The 22999-nt window shown below is 35.0% G+C and overlaps 1 protein-coding gene across 1 annotated transcript in view; it reads right to left on the minus strand.

The window, feature by feature from the left end:
- THSD7A (thrombospondin type 1 domain containing 7A) overlaps positions 1-22999 on the minus strand; it is a 427016-nt gene that overhangs the window by 10332 nt on the left and 393685 nt on the right. Inside the window, exons 17-24 of the mRNA XM_055314853.1 lie at positions 21204-21357; positions 19441-19585; positions 17744-17859; positions 14131-14248; positions 13743-13888; positions 13149-13323; positions 8649-8822; positions 1600-1695 (exon numbers count right to left, since the gene is read on the minus strand). Of these exons, the coding sequence (XP_055170828.1) occupies positions 1600-1695; positions 8649-8822; positions 13149-13323; positions 13743-13888; positions 14131-14248; positions 17744-17859; positions 19441-19585; positions 21204-21357 (1124 nt within the window). The remainder of the gene's footprint in view (positions 1-1599; positions 1696-8648; positions 8823-13148; positions 13324-13742; positions 13889-14130; positions 14249-17743; positions 17860-19440; positions 19586-21203; positions 21358-22999) is intronic.

The following is a 22999-nucleotide window of genomic DNA, read 5'->3' on the forward strand; positions in this document are numbered from 1 at the left end:
AAGAAGGTGAACACATGAGTTCTACAGGTAAGTCCTTTAAAATTTGACTTACCTTTGCATTGGGGAATATCCCTAATTTTAGTGGAAAAAGAGCTTCTAACATGTAGAAGAAAAGGCAGACAAATATTATTTGCATCCATTCGGGGATGGGGGGTAACCCTGAAAAGCAACAGGACCCTCTGGGGAAACTGCAACGTTCCTTCTGAGTAGTTTCAAGAAGCATGTTGACCTTTATTTTCAACACTTGAGTTGAATGGACCATCTCTATAAATGCCTTCAAATTCAGAAAACCTATGCTTCCCTTCCCAGGGCTCATTTCACCTTATGCCTCTTACAGTGGTGTCTTCAGAATAGATTTTATTCCCAGAAAATAGTAATGTGAGAGAGTAAAGGGTTTCCTGGCAGGTGTCTCTTCTTTGTTATATATGTGTCTACTGGGAGTTGCTATTATCAATGTTTCTTGATACAGATTTCTCATGTATAAAATCTTACCTTCACAAGAATATAATTTGATATCCTGTTCCAGCTTTCATAGGGAGGAAATAAGTAATTAGGTTTAAATAAATCCAGGTAACTTAAAATTTAATAAAAAAACTGATGCTTTCCAAAAAGCATATTGATCTCTGTTCCTGTTATCTTACTGTATATATTACAGCTAAATTTATAAATGGACATTACTAATAGGCATCCAAATGCACATTACCTTTTATCTCTGCCAGAGGGTCAAAACAATGGCAGTAAGTCAGCAGGTCCCCCTGAATACTTAACTCTCAAAATTCATGCTACTGGTACAATATGAAGATTCCTATAGATTAAATCTATAAAAATGTTAAAGGAGAGACATTAGATCTTTGGGTCATGTATTTAAGGTTGAGGTTCTGGTTCCAACCTTGGTTTCTTGCTAGGAAATTTGCAAGGTACGTATCTGGAGCCAGGTTTCTCTCCACTTCACAGTTTCCTTAAGAACCCTTGCATTTACGGGGTTCAGAAAAGGAAACTTTTAGTGATTGCAGGTTGGAGAAGCTCTTTGGTATTTTGGGTCAAAGGACATTGCAGAAAAATTTTTCATTTAGACTTCTTCTTTGAATATATGTTTTGAGTCAGGGGCAGAGCGGGTAGAGTCAGTTAGCTGACCAGATGTTCTGGGCTTGAGATTTGCCACCTATTAATTAATAAAAAGTTGAATTACAGATTTCTGAATTTCAAGCAAGGTATTTGGATTTCTATAATTATATTCCATTGGTAATATTTTTGGTCTTAATATATATTGTTTTTAAGGTTCAGAAACAGATATAGTCACAAAATACTGATTTTTTTTCAGCATGTGGTGAATTATTCACATGTAAAATTTCTAGGGAAGGTAATCTAAGAATTATGATAATTTACTGGAATTAGTATTTTAACTAAATGCCAGCAACATTGTCTAACATGGCTGGATGAGGGAAAATTTAATTGAAATATTAAAGTACAAAATAGTCAATGATTACAATTATACCAGTCTAGGTACTGAAAGAATATCTTTGTTTCCTTAATTACTTTCTTTAAACAATGTGTATTACAAGAAGACTTTCAAGAAACAAAGAGAAATTGGAAGTTTACCTGTTACATTTATACCATCTGACCTTTGACACCAGACTGTTCGGGAAGAACCCTTCCAAGCACTGGCCATCCATTTATACTCATAACACTGTCCATCTGCAGGGACACAATAAACATGAACAGAAGCATTCTGCTGGCTAGAAGGACAACCATTGGGAAAGAATATTATGAAAATATTTATAAACAATTGAAAAGTGGTAAATCTGTCTCAAAAATGATTCGAATTTATTGTCCTGAAATTGCCACATAAATGTTATAAAATTCCTGACCTATTCCTAAATCCCATTTCTTTGCCATGATTATTATTCTTTTAATGATAATACAGTACAGTTGATTCTTGAACAACATGGGAATTAGGGACATGTACACCTATGCAGTCTAAAATCTGTGTATAACTTTTGACTCCTCCAAAACTATTAACATCCTACTCTTGACCAGTGGCCTTACTGATAACACAAAATACAAGTTAATTGTTTTTATATGTGTTTGTTATACTATATGCTTATAATAAAGTTAGCTAGAAAAAAAATTATTAAGAAAAGCATAAGGAAGAGAAAATATATTGTAATTTATTTATATTTAAAAAAACCCTCTTATGTAAGTGGACCTGGATAATTCAAACCTGTGTTGTTCAAAGGTCAACTGTGTTTATTAAAAATTTGAAAAAGTATCATATTTTATGTATTATTCTAAATATAGGTATTATACAGACAAAATATTTGTGTGTTTTTTAAAAATGTAGCTATAGCATGTTTCTTTTAACTGCTATATAGAATTCCGTTGTACTAAACACCACAATTTTTTTTAGCTATTTCCTCGCTGGGTGGTCTTTTTGGTTGTTTTCAATTTTTGCTTTTAGAGCAATGCTTCAGTGGTTAACCTCGTGCAGTCTCTTAATGCTTCTTTAAGGTACATATCTAGAAGACAAATTGCCAGGTATCACCATAAGGATGGCTGAAACTTTACTAAATATTATTTGTTTCTTCCTCCAAAAAGTGACAATCTACATAGCCACCGCAGTGAAGAAGGGTTCTCATTGCTTAAGCTTTCATGAACATTTATAATTGCCAGATTTACATTTTTTGGTTACTCTGGGGGCTGTGGAAGCTATATAGTCATTTTAAGTAGTTCTCTACTTATTAATGCTATTAAAGAGCAAAAAATGTGGGTATTTGGATTTCCTCTTATGAAAGTTGCTTCTTTATATCTTGTGGACATTTTTTTATATACTACTGAAGTCTATGTCTTTTCTTATTGAATTGTGGAAATTATTTATTCTAGAATAGCAGTTTTCAAAGTATAGTCCAGAGAACCTGGAGGACTTTGATATCCTTTCAGATTGTGTGTGTGCTGTGTGTGTGTGTATTTTCCTTTTCAACTACACATATGTGTGAGTAGAGCTGGATTTTCTTCATATACATAAACTAAACTAAGATTGCAACAGATTGCAAACAGAAGCAAAGAAGAGAATCCATTTGTCTGCCTTTAAGCCAGATATAGATATGCAAAAATGTAAAACAAGATCATGCTTGTCAAAGTCATTGTTTTTGTTTTGCAAAGTAGTTATTTTTCAGGAAGTATTGTTATTTGTGGTTACATAAAATTGGTTTATGGTTATCTTAAATCTTTTCATTTTTAATAGAATTTTTAGATTTGGGATCCTCAAAACAATTTTAAGAATATAAAATTGGATGAATTTTATATTCTTGGACTAAAACATTTTAAAATTGTTTTTCTAGATACTAATCCTTAGTAATTAATTGAGTTCACAAACATCTTTTCTAAGCCCTTGGCTTCTCTGCTAACCTTATTTATGATCTATTACTATGTACATGATTTCACTTAAAATAATTTTTCATCTTTCCCATCTTTGTGCTTCTCATGTCATGTTTAGAAAATTATTCTCTACCTTGAATTCATGATGGTCTCCTATATTTTCTTTAAATGTTTTACAGTTATGCTTTTCATCTTTGGGTCTATAATTTACCTAGAATACAGTTTTGTGTACAGTTTTGTGTGAGCTTAAAGATAATTTTAAAAACATTATATGGACAACAAATTATTGCAACATTATTTACCCACCCGTTACCCTACTTTCACTTCTGTTATGTACATATGCATGAGAATTTATTCCTGAGATTGTTTCATTAGACTAATTGCTTTATTGTTGACTGATCACTCTTTAAAAATTATTAATGCTATAGAATAAATCTCGAATAAAGCCATGTAAGTCCCTTGAACTTGTCTCCCATTTTTTCTTCTTAAAATTCTGGGCTTTAATAATTCTGGGGTACTCATGGTCTTCAACCTCTCCATATGAATTTTAGCATCAATTTCCCAGATTACTTAAAAATCTGTTCAAATTACTTGGAATTTATAGATAAATTGGTATAAAATTGAGATGTAATGATATTGAGGCTTATCCATGAACATGTCTATTTTACTAATGTTTTTGTTATGTGCTTAAATAAGATTTCATCATTACTTTTATATATATCTTCATCATTTCTGTTAAATATATTTCTTCTGAGTTTTGATTAATTTTTCTCCAATTTTGTCATTGAGTCTTATTGGTAAAATATTTCATTTTCATTTTTTTAATTCAAGTATAGTTAGTATTTCAGATATATAACACAGTGATTCAACAGTTACATACATTACAAAAACGCTCACCATGATAAGTGTAGCTGCCATCTGTCACCATACAAAGTTATGACAATCTTATTGATTCCCCATGATGTACTTTTGATCCTTGTGACTTATTTATGCTGTAACTGGAAATTTGTATGTCTTGATCCCCTTCATCTATTTCACCTAATCCCTTCTCTGGCAACCATGAGCTTGTTTCTTGTATTTATGAGTCTGTGTTTTTGTTTTGTTCATTCATTTCGTTTAGCTTCCACACATTTGTCTTTAACTTATTTCACTTATCATAATAGCCTCTAGGTTCATCCATGTTGTCTCAAATGGCCAGATCACAGTCTTTGGTATGGCTGAGTAATAGAATATTGTATATATGTGTACATATATACATATACCATATCTTTATCCATTCATTTATTGATGGGCTTTTAGCTTGCTTTTATATCTTGGCTATTGTAAATAATGCTGTAATAAACATGGGGGGTGCATATAACTTTTTGACTTAGTGTTTTTTCTTTGGGTAAATACCCAGAAGTGGAATTACTGAGTCATATGGTAATTTTAATTTTTTGAGGAACCTCCATACTATTCACCACAGTGGCTGTACCAATTTACACTCCTGCCAAGAATACATGAGGGTTTGCATTCTCCACTCCTGGCCAATACCACTTGTCTTTTTGAAATTAACCATCCTGAGTAGTTGTGAGGAGATTCTCATTATGGTTCTGACTCTCATTTCTCTGGTGATTAGTGATGTTGAGCATATTTTCATGTTTTTGGCCATCTATCTGTTATCTTCTTTTGAAAAATGTCTACATAGGTCCTCAGCCCATTTTTTTCATTAGAATTTTGTGTGTATGTATAGAGTTGTATAAGTTCTTTATATATTCTGGATATTAACCCATTATTAGATATATCATTTGCAAATATCTTCTCTCATTCAATTGGTTGCCTTGTTGTTTTGTGGATGGTTTCCTTCTCTGTGTAAAAGCTTTTTTATTTTGGTCTAGTCCCAATAGTTTAATTTCTGCTTTTGTTTCTCTTGTCTGAGGAGACATATCTAGAATAATGTTGCTAAGTCCGATGTCAAAGAAATTACTGCCTATGTTTTCTTCTAGGAGATTTATGGTTTCAGGTGGAATATTTAGGTCTATAATCCATTTTGAGCTTATTTTTGTGTGTGGTATAAGCAAGTGGTCCAGTTTTATTCTTTCGCATGTATCTGTCCACTTTTCCCAGTACCATTTATTGAAGAGATTGTCTTTTCCCTACTGTATCTTCTTGCCTCTCTTGTAGTGGATTAATTGACCATACATGTGGGTTGTTTCTGGGCTCTCTATTCTGTTCTATTGATTTAAGTGTCTACTTCTGTGCCAATTCCTACTATTTTGATTACTATAGCTTTGTAGTATAGTTTGAAATCTGAGATTGTGCTACTTCCAGCATTGTTACTCTTTTTCAAGATTGCTTTAGCTGTTCAGTCTTTTGTGATTCCAAATAAATTTTAGGATTTTTCTAGTTCTGTGAAAAATACCATTGGTACTTTGGTAGGGGTTATATTTAATCAATAGATTGCTTTGGGTAATATGAACATTTTAACAATATTCTTCCAATCCATTAGCATGATATATCTTTCCATTTATTTATGTAGTCTTCAATTTCTCTCATCAATACCGTATTGTTTTCAGTGTACAGTATTTCATTTCCTTGGTTAAGCTTTTTTTTTCTAGATGTTTTATTCTTTTTGGTACAATTGTAAATGGAGTTTTTTTTCTTTCTACCATTTTGTTATTATTATATAGAAATGAAACAGGTTTCTATATATCAATTTTGTATCCTGCAACATAACTGAATTAATTTATTCTAATAGTTTTTAGGGGAGAGTTTTTTATATCATATCACTGGCAAGCAGTGATAGTTTTACTTCTTCCTTATCAGTTTGGATGCTTTTCAATTCCTTTTATTGTCTCATTGCTATGGGTAGGATTTTTCAGTAGTATATTTGCTAAAAGTGGTGAGAGAGGATGACATCCTGTTCTTAATGGTGAACAATTACAAGCTTGTCCACTGAGTATAATGTTAACTGTGGGTTTGTCAAAGATGGCCTTTGCTTTGGTGAGATCCACTTGAGTTTTTATCATGAATGTATGTTATAATTTTGTCAAATTCCTTTTCTGTGTCTATTGAGATAATCATGACTTTTGGCTATTTTGTTTCTGTTAAAATATTCAATGTGAAAATCATCTAGTAATGTGAGTGATTATTTCTTTGTTTTCAACTATTAAGCTTGTGGTTATGCTTTCTAGGTTGAAAAGAAGTAGCAATAGTGAATATCCTTGCTTTGTTATTGATTCCAAGGGAATGTCTCTTATGTTTTCCCTAATATTATGATGTATGCTGTTAGTTTTGGCAGATATCATTTACTAGTTCAAGTTGTGTGGGGAGGTTTTTATTGTGAATTAATGTTGCATTGTATAAACATTTTTTCAACCCACATTTAAAGATCATATGCCTTTTTTTTCTGTTACTGTGATGACTTACCTTAAGTTTTTCTAATATTTTGGCATCTTTGTACTTCTAAAATAAATTATAATTAGTCATATTAATGATTTGGTTAGATAATTTTTATGACTTTGACAATCTGTATTCATTGGTGACTTTATTGACTGATTTTTTACTGTCAGTTATATTCTCTTGTAGCTGGGAGAATTTTCCTCATCTTTTTCCCATTCAACTTTATTTTTTAAGATTGCACATAAAGGGAGTTGTTTCTTTAAATTTTGGTAAGACTCAAAGCCATTTACATTTTAGTTTGTTTCATGTGTTAGTAAATATTTGATAAATTTGAGTTTTCAATAGTTACAGAATCCATGGTGTAGATTCCCTATTTCTTGATATAAATTATAGTAACATTCTAGATTATCTTGAAGTTTTTATATTTATTAGCAAAATTCATTCATAAAATATATTGTCAAACTCTACTCTATTAGTTGTAGTAGGGATTTTGCTCTTTTTTTCCTTAATTTTTGCCATGAGGTAGTCCATTTAGTTTTGGTCAACTATTGGCTTTTGATTATCTTGTTTTCTATTTCATTGAATTTGTATTTATCTATATTGGTTAAATTCTACTTTTTCTTTTTAAAAAAGTCTCTTGAGTTTAATACTTAGCTCATTTTAAACTTTTCTCCCTCCTATTTACGTATTTAAGGCTTTAAGTTCTCTACTAAGCACTTTTGTGCTGCCTCTCACATTCCATTTGATTGGTAATGCTCTAGAAATGTGGTTTTTAGTTTTTCCTGACATATGTGCATGGGGAGATTTCTTTTGCAATTGTTATTGATTTCTAATTTTGTCATTTTGGGTTGAACAAATCTTTCCTTGGAATTTATTCCACTTTTTAAAAAAGATTTTATTTATTTATTCATGAGAGACACACAGAGAGAGAAGGGAGAGACACAGGCAGAGGGGGAAGCAGGCTCCATGAAGGGAGCCCGATGTGGGACTTGATCCTGAGACTCCAGCATCATGCCCTGGGCTGAAGGCGGCGCTAAACCTCTGAGCCCCCGGGCTGCCCTTATTTCATTTTCATTACCTACACAGTCCTAACACATATGGAATGATTTATCTGACTGGTAAGCTTGGGAAGATTTGACTGACAAGGTGGGTAATTCCACCTAATTCTTAAGTCATCTAGCCCATTTGGCTTTTATTCTAAGCATTCTTCCCCCACATTCTAAGCTTTTTCCTCCAACTTCTCAGTAATGACTAATATTTTGGCTCCTATTGCTATTAAATGTCCCACTCCCTAATTGTTTCAAGACACTAACAGGAAGGCCCTATAAATTCTTTTGTTTTCATTTAGACTGCCTCTGGGTTCACAAGCTAAGACATTTTAATGCTCTGTGGTTCTTAGAAATTTCATGTATTGTTTATACTGGGTGTATGGCTCTTTTTGTGTGTATACATACACACATAGACTGTGAACATGTATGTTCATATGTTCTATATCAAATTCTTGCCAATGCTTTTATCAATTTCCAAGAATATAGTAAAGCCTTTCACTTGGCTGTGGATTTTTCCTTGTTTCCTTTGACTTAAATAAAGCATATTGTTAAATTTATAAATGCTCAGGATTGTCCTGGGTGTACAAATAATGTGCTCTTAATTATCTCAGTCTTCTGTAGCTCATAAAACTGTGAAACATTTTTTACATTTTATATCTAATTTATGAAGGGTGAATTTTTCCTCCTATAAATTTTTACACTTCAGAATCAAACTCTTAATTCTCAGTCCTAAGATCTTAGCAAATTACTTATTGAACAGAAAATTTTATATCTTAGGCTTTTGTCTATCAACATAAAACTAAATTGAAAAGGTCTCATGAATTGATTACATGATTCACTCACCATTACATGATTTTGTTTCTAACATTTGCTCTGGGCACAGATGCTGATTTTCTAGCTCTTGTATAATCACAGCTCTGGAACGGACCTGTATTCCACCAAAGCCTAGATCTTCACCATTCACACAGGTTAGCTGACACAGGCTCCAGGAAGACCAGTCCTTCAGATAACAGTCACCTGTAAAACACAGGTTTGTAGTTTATACCCATAAACAGTGGCCAGCCATATATTAATTTTATTTCTTAATCTCACTGGGAAATGTTTTTTGGTATGCTAGTCACACATGATATTTATAAGATTTAGATAGGTATTTAATATTTGCAAGTTCATATGTAGTTTATAAGCGTGCATTAATGTTATTTTTGGAATGGATGTTACTGGGTATAGACTATGGCTTGAAGGAGCTTGTTCCTTATCATTCACCTCCTCTTAAGAGACAACAAATTGATTAAAACCTACCACCATTCTTGTCATTATTGTAAAAGGATTTATTAAGTACTTGGTAGTATCAATGAAAATCTAAATATACATAAATATTTGTCTGGTGGGTATTTATAATTTCAAAAGAACTTGAACTACAAGGCTGGAAAAACTGGCATTTATACTTTTTTTTCCCTCTTTCTTGCCAGAGGTGTGAAGATGAGATAGCCAACTGAGCAACAGAAGTAGTGGCAATAATGCTTGTAATTTTATCTGATCTACATCTTCAATCAACATCTTCTTTTTTCAATTATTTATTAAAAATAATATACATGAAAAATTATCACATATTATAAATGTTGGGATTTTCACAATCTGATTATATAACCATGGAACCAATACCCAAATCAAGCAACAGGGCATTTTCAAGAGTTTCAGAAATGTTTCTTGTGATATATATGGAATTATACAAGTTTTTAAAAATATTTCACTCATTTGTTTGCAAGATCCACGTTTTAATGTAGTTCCACTTTGATCATTCTTCCTGCTGTATTCTATTTCACTATATGAAGGTATCACAATTTAGATATCCATTCTATTGATGGGCATGTGGAGAGTTGTAAATGTTTTCTATTATGAATACTGGTGTTGTGAACATTTTAGTATGAGTCATTTAAATGTAGATGTGCATTTCTACTAGGTGTATACCTAGGGGTGGAATTGCTGGTGTATCATGTGTTCAGCATCGTCAACCATTTTGAGAACAAGGAAGAGTTAATGAAATATATCTTTCCTATATACCCTTCCATTCTTCAGGACTGGTTGGTGATACTGTTCAGAGGATACAGTAAATTATGACAGATACAAATCCATAGGGATTCTTATCATTTTAATTATTCTAGCCATACCACATACATAATTCATATTGCCTTATATTATGCTGAAGGTGTCTAATATTAGCACAAAGTTGCCTGGAGATCTGATTAATGAAAACATGTCTTGTGCTATAATTAAGAAATCTTGGTCAGACCTGAATTACTGACTAACAGATATATGTATAATAATAAAATGAAGTGATTTCTGTAGACCTGTTTTATAGTATGTCGTTAATATTCAATGTCATCCTGAAGTGCAGAAAATTCTAGTAAATTTTAGAAGTGTTAAAAAGCTAGGAAGCATGTTTAAATACTTTTGGGTTACTCGGTTTTTAATTTTGCAGGAGAAACTTAAAATTTTAAACAATCCTCTCAAGCTAAAGGTAATATAACTGTGCTTCAGTAATTGCAAGCTACATAGAAACAAAACACACCTTTTTTACTAGTAGGCTTTATCTCTGTGCTTATATCACTTGACATAGTGTATTTCACAACAGAACTCAATAAATAAATAGTTGTCTGTGAATTATATAATCCTTACTCCCAAAGAACCCAGTATCAGGCCTCAAAAATTTAATAACAGCAAATAAGAGTGAGGCATTAGCTTGTACTAAACATATTCTTATATGTTGACCATACAAACCATTGTAATAATAGACTATACTATGCCTGCAAAAAATAGGACAAGTGTATGAAATACATGTTCCTATGTTAGTATTTTACTCTTCAAAGCCTAGTAGCTCCTATATTGCTAGCTTCCCAAACCCATTATTGGAGACAACTAGAGCAAGAGAGGAAGGGAGATGCATAGATGGTAATTCATACAAGAAGAGCAGCTTCCTCCTGGATTTGTAATTATTTAATTAGAGTGGTGTGTTTGCACAGTTTGATGGTCTTATGGGATCTTGCTTTCCTTTGGGTCACTTGGGACAGATTTCAATCTTGTATTTACTTATGTTTCTTTAAGATTAAACTGTCTCTTCTGTTAGAAGTAAACTCAATTTGGATAGGGGATATTTGTCTCTCACTGTATCTCCAAAATTGAGCTCTGTGCCCAGCCCCCAATAACACTTGATAATAGTAGTCAAATGAATGGGTACTCGTGCTGCAGGAAGTATAATGAAAAGAAGTAGGATAAATTCTACAGGAAAGTCGACCCTAATGCCTGGTAAGGATGCCAGTGCTGCTCTGTGTTGTGGATATCACAATAGTCCTATTAATGGCTTTGGAAGAGATAGGCCTTCCAACTTTTAGCTTTGATGCCTTTTCACCAACTATGCAGCCATTTAGCACATTGAAGCCCAAAGGTTCAGTCCTTGGCTCTTCCCAGAACCTTTATCTGCTGCCACAGCCTCAACCTCTGTCTGCTGTGAAGCAAAATGATTTTATTCAATTGAATTGGGTGTAAGATCTGGATTGAAATCCGGCCAGTTTGGGGGATAGGAAGTGGAAGGGGGGGAAACTGCTGGATCAAGAATAGGTTATTATTAGTGGGTATGGGAATATCTAAGAAGCAACACTTAGCCTAGGTCTAGAAAGTAAGATTTTTAGAAAGATAGTTCTTCATCTGAAGTATATGAAACTATCTGTATATACAAGACTGTTATTACAACTGAATATGCAGTGAGGAATGCTCTTAAAGTCTAGCACTTAGTTCAAAGTATCAAGTTGTTTTTTCTACTGCTCTACTTAATTTTATTCAGTTCATCTTGATAAACTATAGAAACTGCCAATATTATCACCTCAAATAATTTACTAACTAAGCAGTGAGCAAATTGATGAAAATGAATGAGCAACCCATATGTTCAGCTTTTTATAGTGTTTAGAGAATCCCATCAAAATAAACTTTTGAAAATATGTTCTCTATCTTTAAAATTTTATGAGACTACACAAATAAAAAAGTTATGATTTATTTTTGCCTCCAAACAATATTTGTCTGCCAAATCATTATTTTGGTGAGGATCTTGTTTGAAATAACATATTCTTTAAAGAGATTGATATTTTTCTTATAGGCAAATTGGGAGAATAAAAACTTTCCCCTAAGGGTGAACTATAGGCAATTTACTTTCAATCTTACAATTTCCTGTTCTAATAATAAACTGTTGCCCCTATCTTTCTCAAAGCCTTAGGCTCATGCTTCACATTGAACTTATTTTTACCTTCTATCTGTCCTAAAGTTCTCTGCATCAAGCCCAAATTCCTTTTTTTTAAAGATTTTATTTATTTATTCATGAGAGAAAGAGAGAGAGAAGGCAGAGACACAGGCAGAGGGGGAAGAAGGCTCCATACAGGGACCCCAATGTAGGACTCGATCCCAGGACTCCAAGACCACGCCCCAGGCCAAAGGCAGGCACTATACCACTGAGCCACCCAGGGAACCCCAAACCCAAATTCCTAAATATTAGCTTATCACTGTTTGCCAGTTATTTCTAAACTATTTTATATACAGTATTTGCTTTCCACATTTTACTTCATGAACCCCTTGTGTCCAACTTTGAGTTGGAATAATTTCTTTCAATATTTTCTTCCCTAATATTTTTTCTCACTCTTGAATGATGTTGCTGGGGATAGCATTTTCAGTTCACGGCTATTTTCCACCACACTTTGCATATATTCCATTGTATTCCATTGTCTTTGGGCTTTCATTGTAACCAAGAAGAATTCTATCATAATTCTACTTGTCTTCTACTTGCAGGTAATCTGCTTTTTTCTCATAATTCTTTACTAGTTATTTCTCTACATTTTATGTTTTAATACAATATATCTAGGTGTGGATTTGTTGTTGATTCTATTCAGGACCCAGAGTGAGCCTTCATTACAAGGACTTAAATATTTCTTTAGTCCTTATGTGCTTAGACCTGGCTTCTCTCTCTCTTGGAAATTCTAAATAGGTGCAAATTCTCTATCATACTTTCCCACTCAAGCACGAGCCTATGGCCTTAACTGCCAACACCTGCAGGTGTTAAAACTCCAGGTAGGTGGGGATAAGCAGAGGCCACATGGGAGACCTAGATTTCACCCTTAGTTGGCAGTAACAAGGCAGTAGCCCCCTTTCATCGACACTATAGTGTCCAGTTATTGGCACAGAAACTATTGAATGAGAAGTCTTGCTGATATGCCTTTAACTTAGATTACAGATGCAACCCCTTCTCAACCCTCGTGCTGGTAAGAAATGACCAGACTATGAATTGTGTTTTGCTATTGTCACCTGGGCAAGGCTTGGTGCAGGTTTCCTCGAGAACCATTTTTTTATTACCATCTATTATGGGTTCAATGTCAGTACAGAATTCTTCATCCACCACTTTGTTGAAATCATCAGTTGACCCATCACTCACTACACAAGAAATGTTCCTTGTTCTTGTCCCTTCGCCACACTGGGCATCCTGGAATGCAGGAAGAAGTAACTAATTAGGGAAAGAAAAATAATTAATTAGTGAGCTCATCACTTACAGTTATCTCTGCACCACTGATTTTGATTTATGAGCAGTTAAAGAAGCATTTGTAACCCTAGGGAAGAAGTCCTAGAGGACAGTGGCTATAAAGTATACAGTGAACAATTTATTTGTTTTCTAGCCAAAGACAGGCAAATAAATTTTCATTAAAATGAATCAGTCTCCAAATGATTTTGAAAACACAGGACAGGGACTGCTTGTTATCAAAACTAATTAAACAGTTACAAAATGGCAAGGCACCTAAAATCTTGAGGAGGAAACATGCTGTCAGCTCTGAAACATATTTCTGCAAACAAGTCCCTGCAGATAGTGAACACACATTTCTACACAACTTCTTGAGATTTGATTACCTGCACTTGGCATAGAGACCACTGGCCATATTGCCACTGATAACAGGGCTTCACTGGGCAAGGCTTGGACTGTTCCATCAGGGCAGGGCATGGCCGTCCATCACCTTGAAAGGGCTGGGTCACTGTGCGTCTTCGGATCATTTTCCCTTTAAGAGATACAAAGTGATGCAACTGTAGTGATTTATTTGTGCAAGCATCTATCTTGAGGGAAGGCAACACAGACCTTTTTGCTGAGGGGATCTGAGGAATGGGTAAGGCTCAGATGTTTTGAGAAGAAAGAACACTGATTCAACCTTTCTGAAGATTATGTGGTAAGACTTAAAGCAAGAGAGATTCTATTTTCTATTCCTTGACTATCAGTCTAATATTAACTCAGGTACAAACAAACCTGTGAGGCCACATGTTTGAGAACATTCTGACCAAGGAGACCAGTCGGAAAGCTGGCAGTTGACGGGACATTCCACCATGCAGGATGTGTTCATCTGCCAGGTCTTCTCCAGGCCAAGCTGAAAGGAGAGAGGTAGATTTGTTCATACTGACCTGGAAGCACGACACAGGGTGCATTCGGAAGGGGAAAGGAAGACAAAAAGCAAGATGCAGAGTAGAATAAAAAGGACAAATAAGAAGTGGTTCAACCCAGGAAAGTGGGAACAAATGGCACAGGATGAATGGAAGAGCCCATTTACTCAATGTAGTTGAACTTTTTCAATAAGGAATAAAAAAAAAGTAATTTTAGTCTCCAAATTGATTGAATTTCCCTAAGCAAAGAGCAAATAGACATAAGCTTGAATACTTTCTAGAAGTTAAGAGCCAAAAATATCACCAATATATAGTTTTAGGATTGTATCTTTGTGATATTATTTATTTATTTTTTTAAGATTTTATTTGAAAGTGAGAGAGAGTGTGCATGAGTGGGGCGGGGGGCAGAGGGAGAGGGAGAAACAGACTCCCCACTGAGCAGGGAGCCCAGCTGAACTCCATCCCAGGACCCTGAGATCATGACCTGAGCAGAAGGCAGATGCTTAACCGGCTGAGCCACCCAGGCGCCCCTATTATTTATTTTTACCTGTGCATGAAGTTAAACTGAAAAGCAAAAGGTTTGAAAGACAAATCACCACTCAAAAACTAATATTATAATGTACTGAAATAATATAAAATATTAGTTGTCAAGTACGTTATCTTTTTCAAAAGGAAGTATGGGTCACTAGAATTTTTTGATTACAAATATTTTATATACATTTATTTTATACAAAGATTTTCTTTTCTTAAACTGATCTCAGCAGCCGTTTATAATTCACTGGTTTTGGTTAGCCTCTCATCAGATACTAATACTGTGACATTTAATTGGCATTGAGTTGTTTACTTAATCCTTCTACCTTTAAAATATGAGATTTCAAATTTATCACAAGCAGTTAAAAAGTCCAAGGTACAGAGTAACATGAAAATAGACATATTTAAGAGCATTGTTAGAAAAGTACAATTTGGGGGGCAGGAATAATCCTTGGGAATTTTCAAGATCTTTTTAAAAATTTCCATATGAAAAAGAAGTTTATCTTGTCTAATGGACATAGCAAAAGATGGCAAAAGAAATTTTTTCTGAAATCTTACATTGTGGTTCAAGTATAACTCTTGGTTCTAAGTTATCCACTGAGAGAGGATCAGGTCAATGACTATATGCTACATACCTCTGCAGGTACTCCCACTATATTCTCCACCAGAAATAAATGACAAAGTTGAGTATTTGATATAAAAATGTTTACCGTATCACTTAATTGAAGTCTTATAAAGTCACTTAAAGTCATGGGAGGTTGCAGAAGGGAGTCTTAAGGTGGTTATATGCTAAAAATGATGTGTAAAATTTAAGGTAGATAATAGTTTGGTGAAGAGAGGGTTTGAGTCACAGAATTAAGCTACTACTGATTTATTTCACTACAGAATTGAGGGATGTCTTTGTCTAGATCTTCTGGGAATCTAGTAGTGAGGCATTTTAACCCTCTACTATTTTTTTCATACATTTTTTGTGTCCTTTTTCCCTCTCTCTCATGCTCTCTCATCTAAACATATGTGTCTAAGTCAATGAAAAAGAAATCTCTTCAGGGATCAAAGAACAGGAAAGGAGAAACCAATTACTAGGTATTGGGTGAATAAAGAAAAACATCAAAGAAAAAAATGCTACATAAATGCTAGATGGGTTTAACCCTAATTGTCCTCTTTGTTGGGTAGGAATGGCATTTTCCTTTTTGGCTGTTAGGGACGCAGCAAGAGTTAGCTACTGCTGTTGCGCTGAATGCAGGGTTTGCACGTGTATTAGTAGGTAGGCAATCGATCCATTATTAAAAAAGATAGCCAGCTTTTCTCAGGGCTATGATTTAATACTACTGCATCCATGGGGATGGATAAAGTGGGATATGAGTTGTTTATTCCAATTCCTGCAGAGAAAGCACTATTCTCCTTAAAGACCGTGTTTACTAGAGTATTATGATTTGAAACCTTAATTGTCACCACAGTATTCAAACATTATGATATTAATGCATAAGAGTAAATTTATCTAGGCTTATGGATAACTGAAATATCTTAGGGTTTTATTCACATTTCATTTAAGAAATAAAGGACTCTATTTATACCTCTATCCTATAGCCATGTTTTTAAATTGGTTTTGTATGATTTGGGTTTAGCTTTCACAAAGCTCTCAGCTGTTCCTTGTATATTTCATTCTGATCCAGGAAGACATTTATATGTACATTTGCAAACAGCGCAATATATTAGTCAACTAGAAGTAGATCAAAGCTCTCCAGCCAATCTAGGACTATAATAATGTTCATTAATGTTAATGTTATTTTTATAATGGTTACATTACTTTGATGTTATTAGTTTCCAGACCAAATTAATTCAGGTATAAAATTTATAATTAAAGTATGAATCCACTAAATTATAAGATGGTAGTGAGTGGAATTTATTAAGTAAACAACTTGTTTTCAGCACACACGGGTGCTCCATTCCCATGGACAGATATAACGAAGTTGTTAGAGCCACATGATAACGATATGAAAGGGACTAAGATATTTCCATCTCGAGTTTTCTCAGGGATTGGAACAATTTACCATCAGCTTATATAAGCTCCAGCATGTTTAGATAGAAGTTATGGTCATCATGTCTACTGGACCCTTATGAGGCCATAAGCTCCTCTCTATGTGTTCAAGATCTAATGAGGCTCCTTCTTATCTTAGTTCATGTTTAACCCAGTGAGGCTGAGATGCAGGAGAAGTTAAAACCTGGCAGGAATGTGAATACCCTTTTGGTATGGAAGTCAGACAAAATAATTGCAATGTGAAGTGTAGATTCATGAACACTAAGAGAAGCCAACAACTATGTTTCCTCACATTTCATAAGGTCATACCTAGAAATGATCACATGACTTTTATAAGTTGGAGAATTAATAGTCACAATTCTCTCTCAAAGAGAATAATTCTTGCCTCAAAGATACAATGGCAGACTTCATTCCTTTGTTTGAATTTCAAGCTGTCTCTTATCCAGACCTGAATACTTAGACTCTCACAGCTGGATATTAGATCCTAATATCAAAATCTGCTACCAAACCACATGCGATCAATGTTTAGCAACAGAGGGAATAAATGATGGCTCTTGGCAGGTGTCCCAGGCAACACAAAATTCACATGGAATTACAAAAGATGATGAGTAGTCTGATTAAGATTTATTGCCTTTATTCACCTTGATTACTTATTGTTCCCCAAGCATTTCTTTCAAAATAGGCTAATTAGCATACCTTTAGGCTCTGAGCAGAACAAAATACAGGAAATTATGTGTAGAAATCAGTAGTTGGACAGTGTTTCTTTTCAAGAGGGTGCTTAGCAGCCTCTGAGTAGTACAGAAAAACATCTGCTGGCAATGAGCTGCATTGAGCACAGGTCACTTGGCTCAGCATGAATTGAAATTATTAGGGAAGAATTTACTTGCAGAGATATAACACAGTATCCCCTCACCTCTTCACAATATTTCAGGTCAACCGACTTGCCATCGCTTCGAACACAATCCAACATCCTTGTTTTAATGCCATTTCCACAAACTGCCTTCTCACTCAGCTGACACGTACTCCAGTCTGAAAGGAAGGGAGCCCATCAGAACAGAGGGCTACGTATGAAACAGATTTCAAATGAAACTCTGATGACCTGAATCCCATATTTAATTCACAACTGCTTTCTAAGCCCCACAATCAATCATCCCACATGCAGAGCATATGGGTCCTGGCTTTGAACATATCAAGAGTCAAATGGAATTGCTGGGGTTGCACATAACTACAGGGATTATTCTTGAAGGCAGATGTCTACTTGATAATCTTGACAGCTAGCTGTTTGGTGATACTGCGGAACTGACTTTGGCCTGCAGATCAAATGTCACTTAAAAACTTTCTTTCCTAATAAAAGTAGAAATTTAAATTTTAACATTTTTAAGTTAGCAAAACAATAATAATTTTAATGGGTGGCACTTTAACCATGTAGTTATATTCAAATAAAACACTATTTCATCTACTGTCTATACTTAGAATGTTTTAAAATATACACTTATTTCAAAATCACTTTGGCCATATCTATTTAATTCTCTTATTTCATGTCTTTTGCAAAATAATTCATTCATCTTTCTTTCCAGGGTAGCTTAGCTTAGCATGTCCCAGAGAACTGTGACTTCTTTGTATCATCAAAAGAAATTGAAGAGAAAAACCTAAGGAAACAAAAAGCCAATCTGACTGCTGTGTGTTATTGTACAAGGCCTGGAGTTCACTTCAGTGTGAGAATTACTTGGAAAAAACTTCACAATAAGCTTCAGTGTTTCCCACATCATATAAACTAACACATTCTCTTCTTTCCTAGAGAATGTGCCTTGATGGTATGGAGATGAGGGTTATGGAAAAATGGTTTATAATGTCTTTTTTTCTGAAAAACAAAAAACACAAAAACAACACTCATCTTTTTTTCATCTGTACCTATGATAATACAGAAATGGGGATCCCTGGGTGGCGCAGCAGGTTGGGCGCCTGCCTTTGGCCCAGGGCGCGATCCTGGAGACCCGGGATCGAATCCCACATCGGGCTCCCGGTGCATGGAGCCTGCTTCTCCCTCTGCCTATGTCTCTGCCTCTCTCTCTTTCTCTCTCTGTGACTATCATAAATAAATAAAAATTTAAAAAAAATTTAAGATAATACAGAAATGTCTGTATCTTCTTCATACATTTTTTTGTAGGTTAAGATTGCTGACATTTTCACATCAGACTGATCATGCTTAGAATTATTGTCCCAGTATGTTATAGCGATTAAACATCTTCTGGAGAAGATGTTTATCTTTCAATAAACCTGATACTTCTGGGAAAGATATATCTTTTACTTGCACCTTCCCAAAGTGGGAGGATGTCTTATGTAGGATCACTTAGACTATTCACACTCTACCTCACACTCTACCTCAAGCGCTCAGTATTTGTGTGATATTTTCATTCTCCATATCTTGATGTTTATTAAAAATAGATAAATATCTCTGTCATTAAATAAAGAGTGATCTCTGGGAAAGTAAGCAGCATGTCCAAAAGGGGCATAGATGGAGATGAACAATACTTACAGGAATGCTGCTGGGCTGAAAGACATGGGATTTGGCCTTTAGCTTGGTGATTGATGAGATGACTATGCACGTACCTGTTACATTATAATCATAGTGGAAGCAGTTTTTGTTTAGGTTACAGGGTTCCTTCTCAACAGCATTAGGGCAGGCTCTTCCTTCATCTGCAGGTTGTCTGATGGGATCAGCTGACCTTTGCCGGAAACTGCTTTGACTGCAAGGCTGACAAAGAATAATACAACTCCTCAGAAAGGTGAATATCTAGCCATACAAGAACTAGTATATTAGAGAGAGCACTGGAGCAGGAGTAAGAGTGTCTAGGCCACTGACTAACTTGAAGGGTCTCATACTCCTCAGTTTCATCATCTATAAAATCATCGTGTCAGATGAGTTTCTGATGTCCCATCTAGCCATAAGATGCTTAAGAGTCTGTGTGTCAAATGCTAATAGCTATATCACATCACATATATGCAAACACATACATATGATCATATTAATTATTGCAGATCACTAATGTAGAATTAATAATCAATCAATTGCATATAGTTTCTGTACCTGAACAACTATTTTAAGGGGGAACATATTAGCTGTTGTAGGCCACAAACACAGAAATGACAACCTATCTACCCATCATCTACCTACATATCTATCTAGTTTCTTGGACCTGGAAAACCATCTTAAGATTGACTTTCAATAACTAGCTTTTAGTGATCTTGGTTTTCCTAATGGGCCCATATGCATGCACACGAACACAATTCAGCAGTTAAAAAAGACTAGCTTGCCTTTCTGCTACTGGCAGAGTCTCGTTCTGCAACCATCTGGTTTCTAAGAACAGGAACTTCAGATCTGATGCTATAGAATTAGAGTAGAAAATCATTTGCGTGCCCTTGTGAAACAGTTGATTCTTTGTTGCTATTTAACCTGTATCCAAGTCAACCAGCAGTCCTATTTTGCTACTGCTCTATCAGTTGGCTGCTAATTAACACCTTTAATAATGTTAACGCTGAGATAGAAAATTCATTTCACCTTGAAAACATGCATCATAAATTCTTTGAAACTGTCTTATATTGTATTTTAGCAAATTAATTCCACATTAGATGTATTCTTCTTGTACATTTGATGCCATTTTGAATTGTGCAGCTGTACAAAGGTGCCTGGGCCAAGCCAAATATCCTAAATTCTCAGCCAATTCTGTTTTAAATGACTCTTCCCAGGGTCCCGTGGAAGAACCCCTATGGGCTGTTGAAATCTAGAAGCTTTGTGTTATTTGAAACTCTCAGCTGGTTTTCCAGACCCACAGAGACACAGAGTCAGTCTGTGGAAAGAGATTCACTGACACACAGCTTTCTTCCTTCAAGTCCCTTTTTTGCCAGAATCTTTCGTGTTTTAGTGTCAACACTCCTGCCGCAGTACACCCACTGTGTGAAAGATTATTCCTACAATTTAAATAAAATGGATTGGGCAAAAAGCAAGGGATGAAAATAACTCGACACCATTAAAGTACCTTTACTAGAGCTTTATTCTTTTTCCCTTTACCTGGAGGGAATCATTATCACCAGTGCAGTTTTTAACATCCTATGTACTTATACGCCAATTTGAAGGCATTTTCTGAAGGTCTAGGAGGATGGTGGAGAAGTGTGAAGTTGGCAAGTGGTTGAGCTGCTCCAGTGTGAGTCAAAACACTGCTGACTTTAAATGGCACAGTCACACGAAATGAGGTAGCTAAGAAAACACTCTCGCCTTGGTAATTAATTTAGTAATTATTATTTTTTTAATAGCTTTAAAGCTTTAGTGGTAAAGAATTAAGTAAACACTACTGATAAATGGTTAATCATCTCACCAAAGTGCAGCGGGTCCACGGACTCCATTCAGATATCACACAATCCTCAGGGCATGGTAGTTTGCACTCTCTAGAGCCCAGGGGCATCTCTTCTGGATCGCAGAGGTAATCTTCTACATGGTCAGAAGGGCCATCTGCTGTGTTCTGCATGCATCTAAAAAAAACCATACCTATTCAGTGAAGGAACCAGGACAATTAGAATGATGGCCAACCCATAGGATAGGATGGCTCTAAAACATTGTTATGGGGTTGGGAGGTGGGAATGTTTACATTTAATAAAATTCTCCAAACATGAAGACATAAAAGGATCTCTGCCTCCTATAAATACTGGCAGAGCTTCAGCATGATATAAAATGGACAATTGCTTGTATCATCATAATCTTTTAAAATTATAGCCACTGTGTGGATTATAGTATGTCTTCCTCTGAAGGAAGAAGGTCTTTAAAAAATAAAAAAGATTATTTCTTTATTTTTCATGAGAAACACAGAGAGAGAGGCAGAGACATAGGCAGAGGGAGAAGCAGGCTCCCTGCAGGAAGCCGACGTGGGACTCAATCTTGGGACTCTGAGATCACACCCCAAGCCAAAGGTAGAGGCTCAACTGCTGAACCACCCAGGTGTCCCAAAGAGGGCCTTTTATACTCGTGTATGATGCAGCAACTAATGAGGAATGGTCCACAGAGATTCACTGAGGGGCTTATTTTTGGAAATGGCAGTTTCCATAGAGAAGGTAGATTCATAGATGATGGAAGATGAGGCACACTGAACTTTCCTAGAGGTTTCATGAAATATTTTCTAAAGTAATTGATGGAATTTATCAAGTTGTTTTGTCACTAAAAAAGTAATATTAGCCTCCTATATGCTGATAACTTTAAAAGAAAGGCAGAAGCGAAAATACAATTACAGTAATAATAATAGCACAAATTCTCTAAATATGGTTGTTTGAATCTTTCATATATCTTGGCCTTTTTTAATTGGTAGTTTTCTTCTTAATAGAACAGATTCAACCACCTTATGTGTTTCATTCTTTTGTAAGCGAAGTCTCGCTTACTTATCTCTTGGGGATCTAATGAATGTGGTTAGTACCAGACTTCACTCTTAGCATAATTAATAATCTCTCGAGGCACTTTTCTAGTGGAAGGGAAAAACTTTATCCCTCATCTATAACTCAGAGAAGGTCAACCAAAGTAATGGGTTTGGGAAGAGAATGCATTGCTAGAGCTAAAAGCAGGCTTGAGTTCTTAAGCTTCTCAAACCCATTGCCATGTTTTAAACTCTAGGTTAAATTACATTATCAATTAAACCTGGAATCTCACCGTTTCCAAGGATTTACAATCAGTGGGGACTTTGCATCTTTATAAATCTCCTCTGCAGAAATACCTTTCTATACAGTGCTGCCCAATTTAAGAGAAATGTTTTCCTATGGGATACATTTAATGACTGGAAAACTGTGCTGTTGCTCATGTCTTAATTGGGTTTGTAGTCTGAAAAAATACTTCTACGAAAACCCACCTCTGCACTTTTTGGTGTGGATGGATAAAAATAGGAAAGAGAGACCACAAAAATATGCAAAGGTAGGTATTTATTTGATTTCATTGCTAAAGAAAAAAATATAAATTTCTTTGGGAGACTTTCAGTTTCCCAGGAAAAAGTTCTACCTTCAGTGGCATTTAAAGAATATTCTGTTGATGGCAACTTTGAGAGGATGTGGAGCAGCTTTGAGATGACATGGAACAGAATTTAATGCTCAAAAGATAAGTTTGTCACTAAGAAAAGATTGTATTCATGGTAGTCAT

Source organism: Nyctereutes procyonoides, unplaced genomic scaffold, assembly GCF_905146905.1.
Source record: "Nyctereutes procyonoides isolate TBG_1078 unplaced genomic scaffold, NYPRO_anot_genome, whole genome shotgun sequence".
Lineage (NCBI taxonomy): Eukaryota > Metazoa > Chordata > Mammalia > Carnivora > Canidae > Nyctereutes > Nyctereutes procyonoides.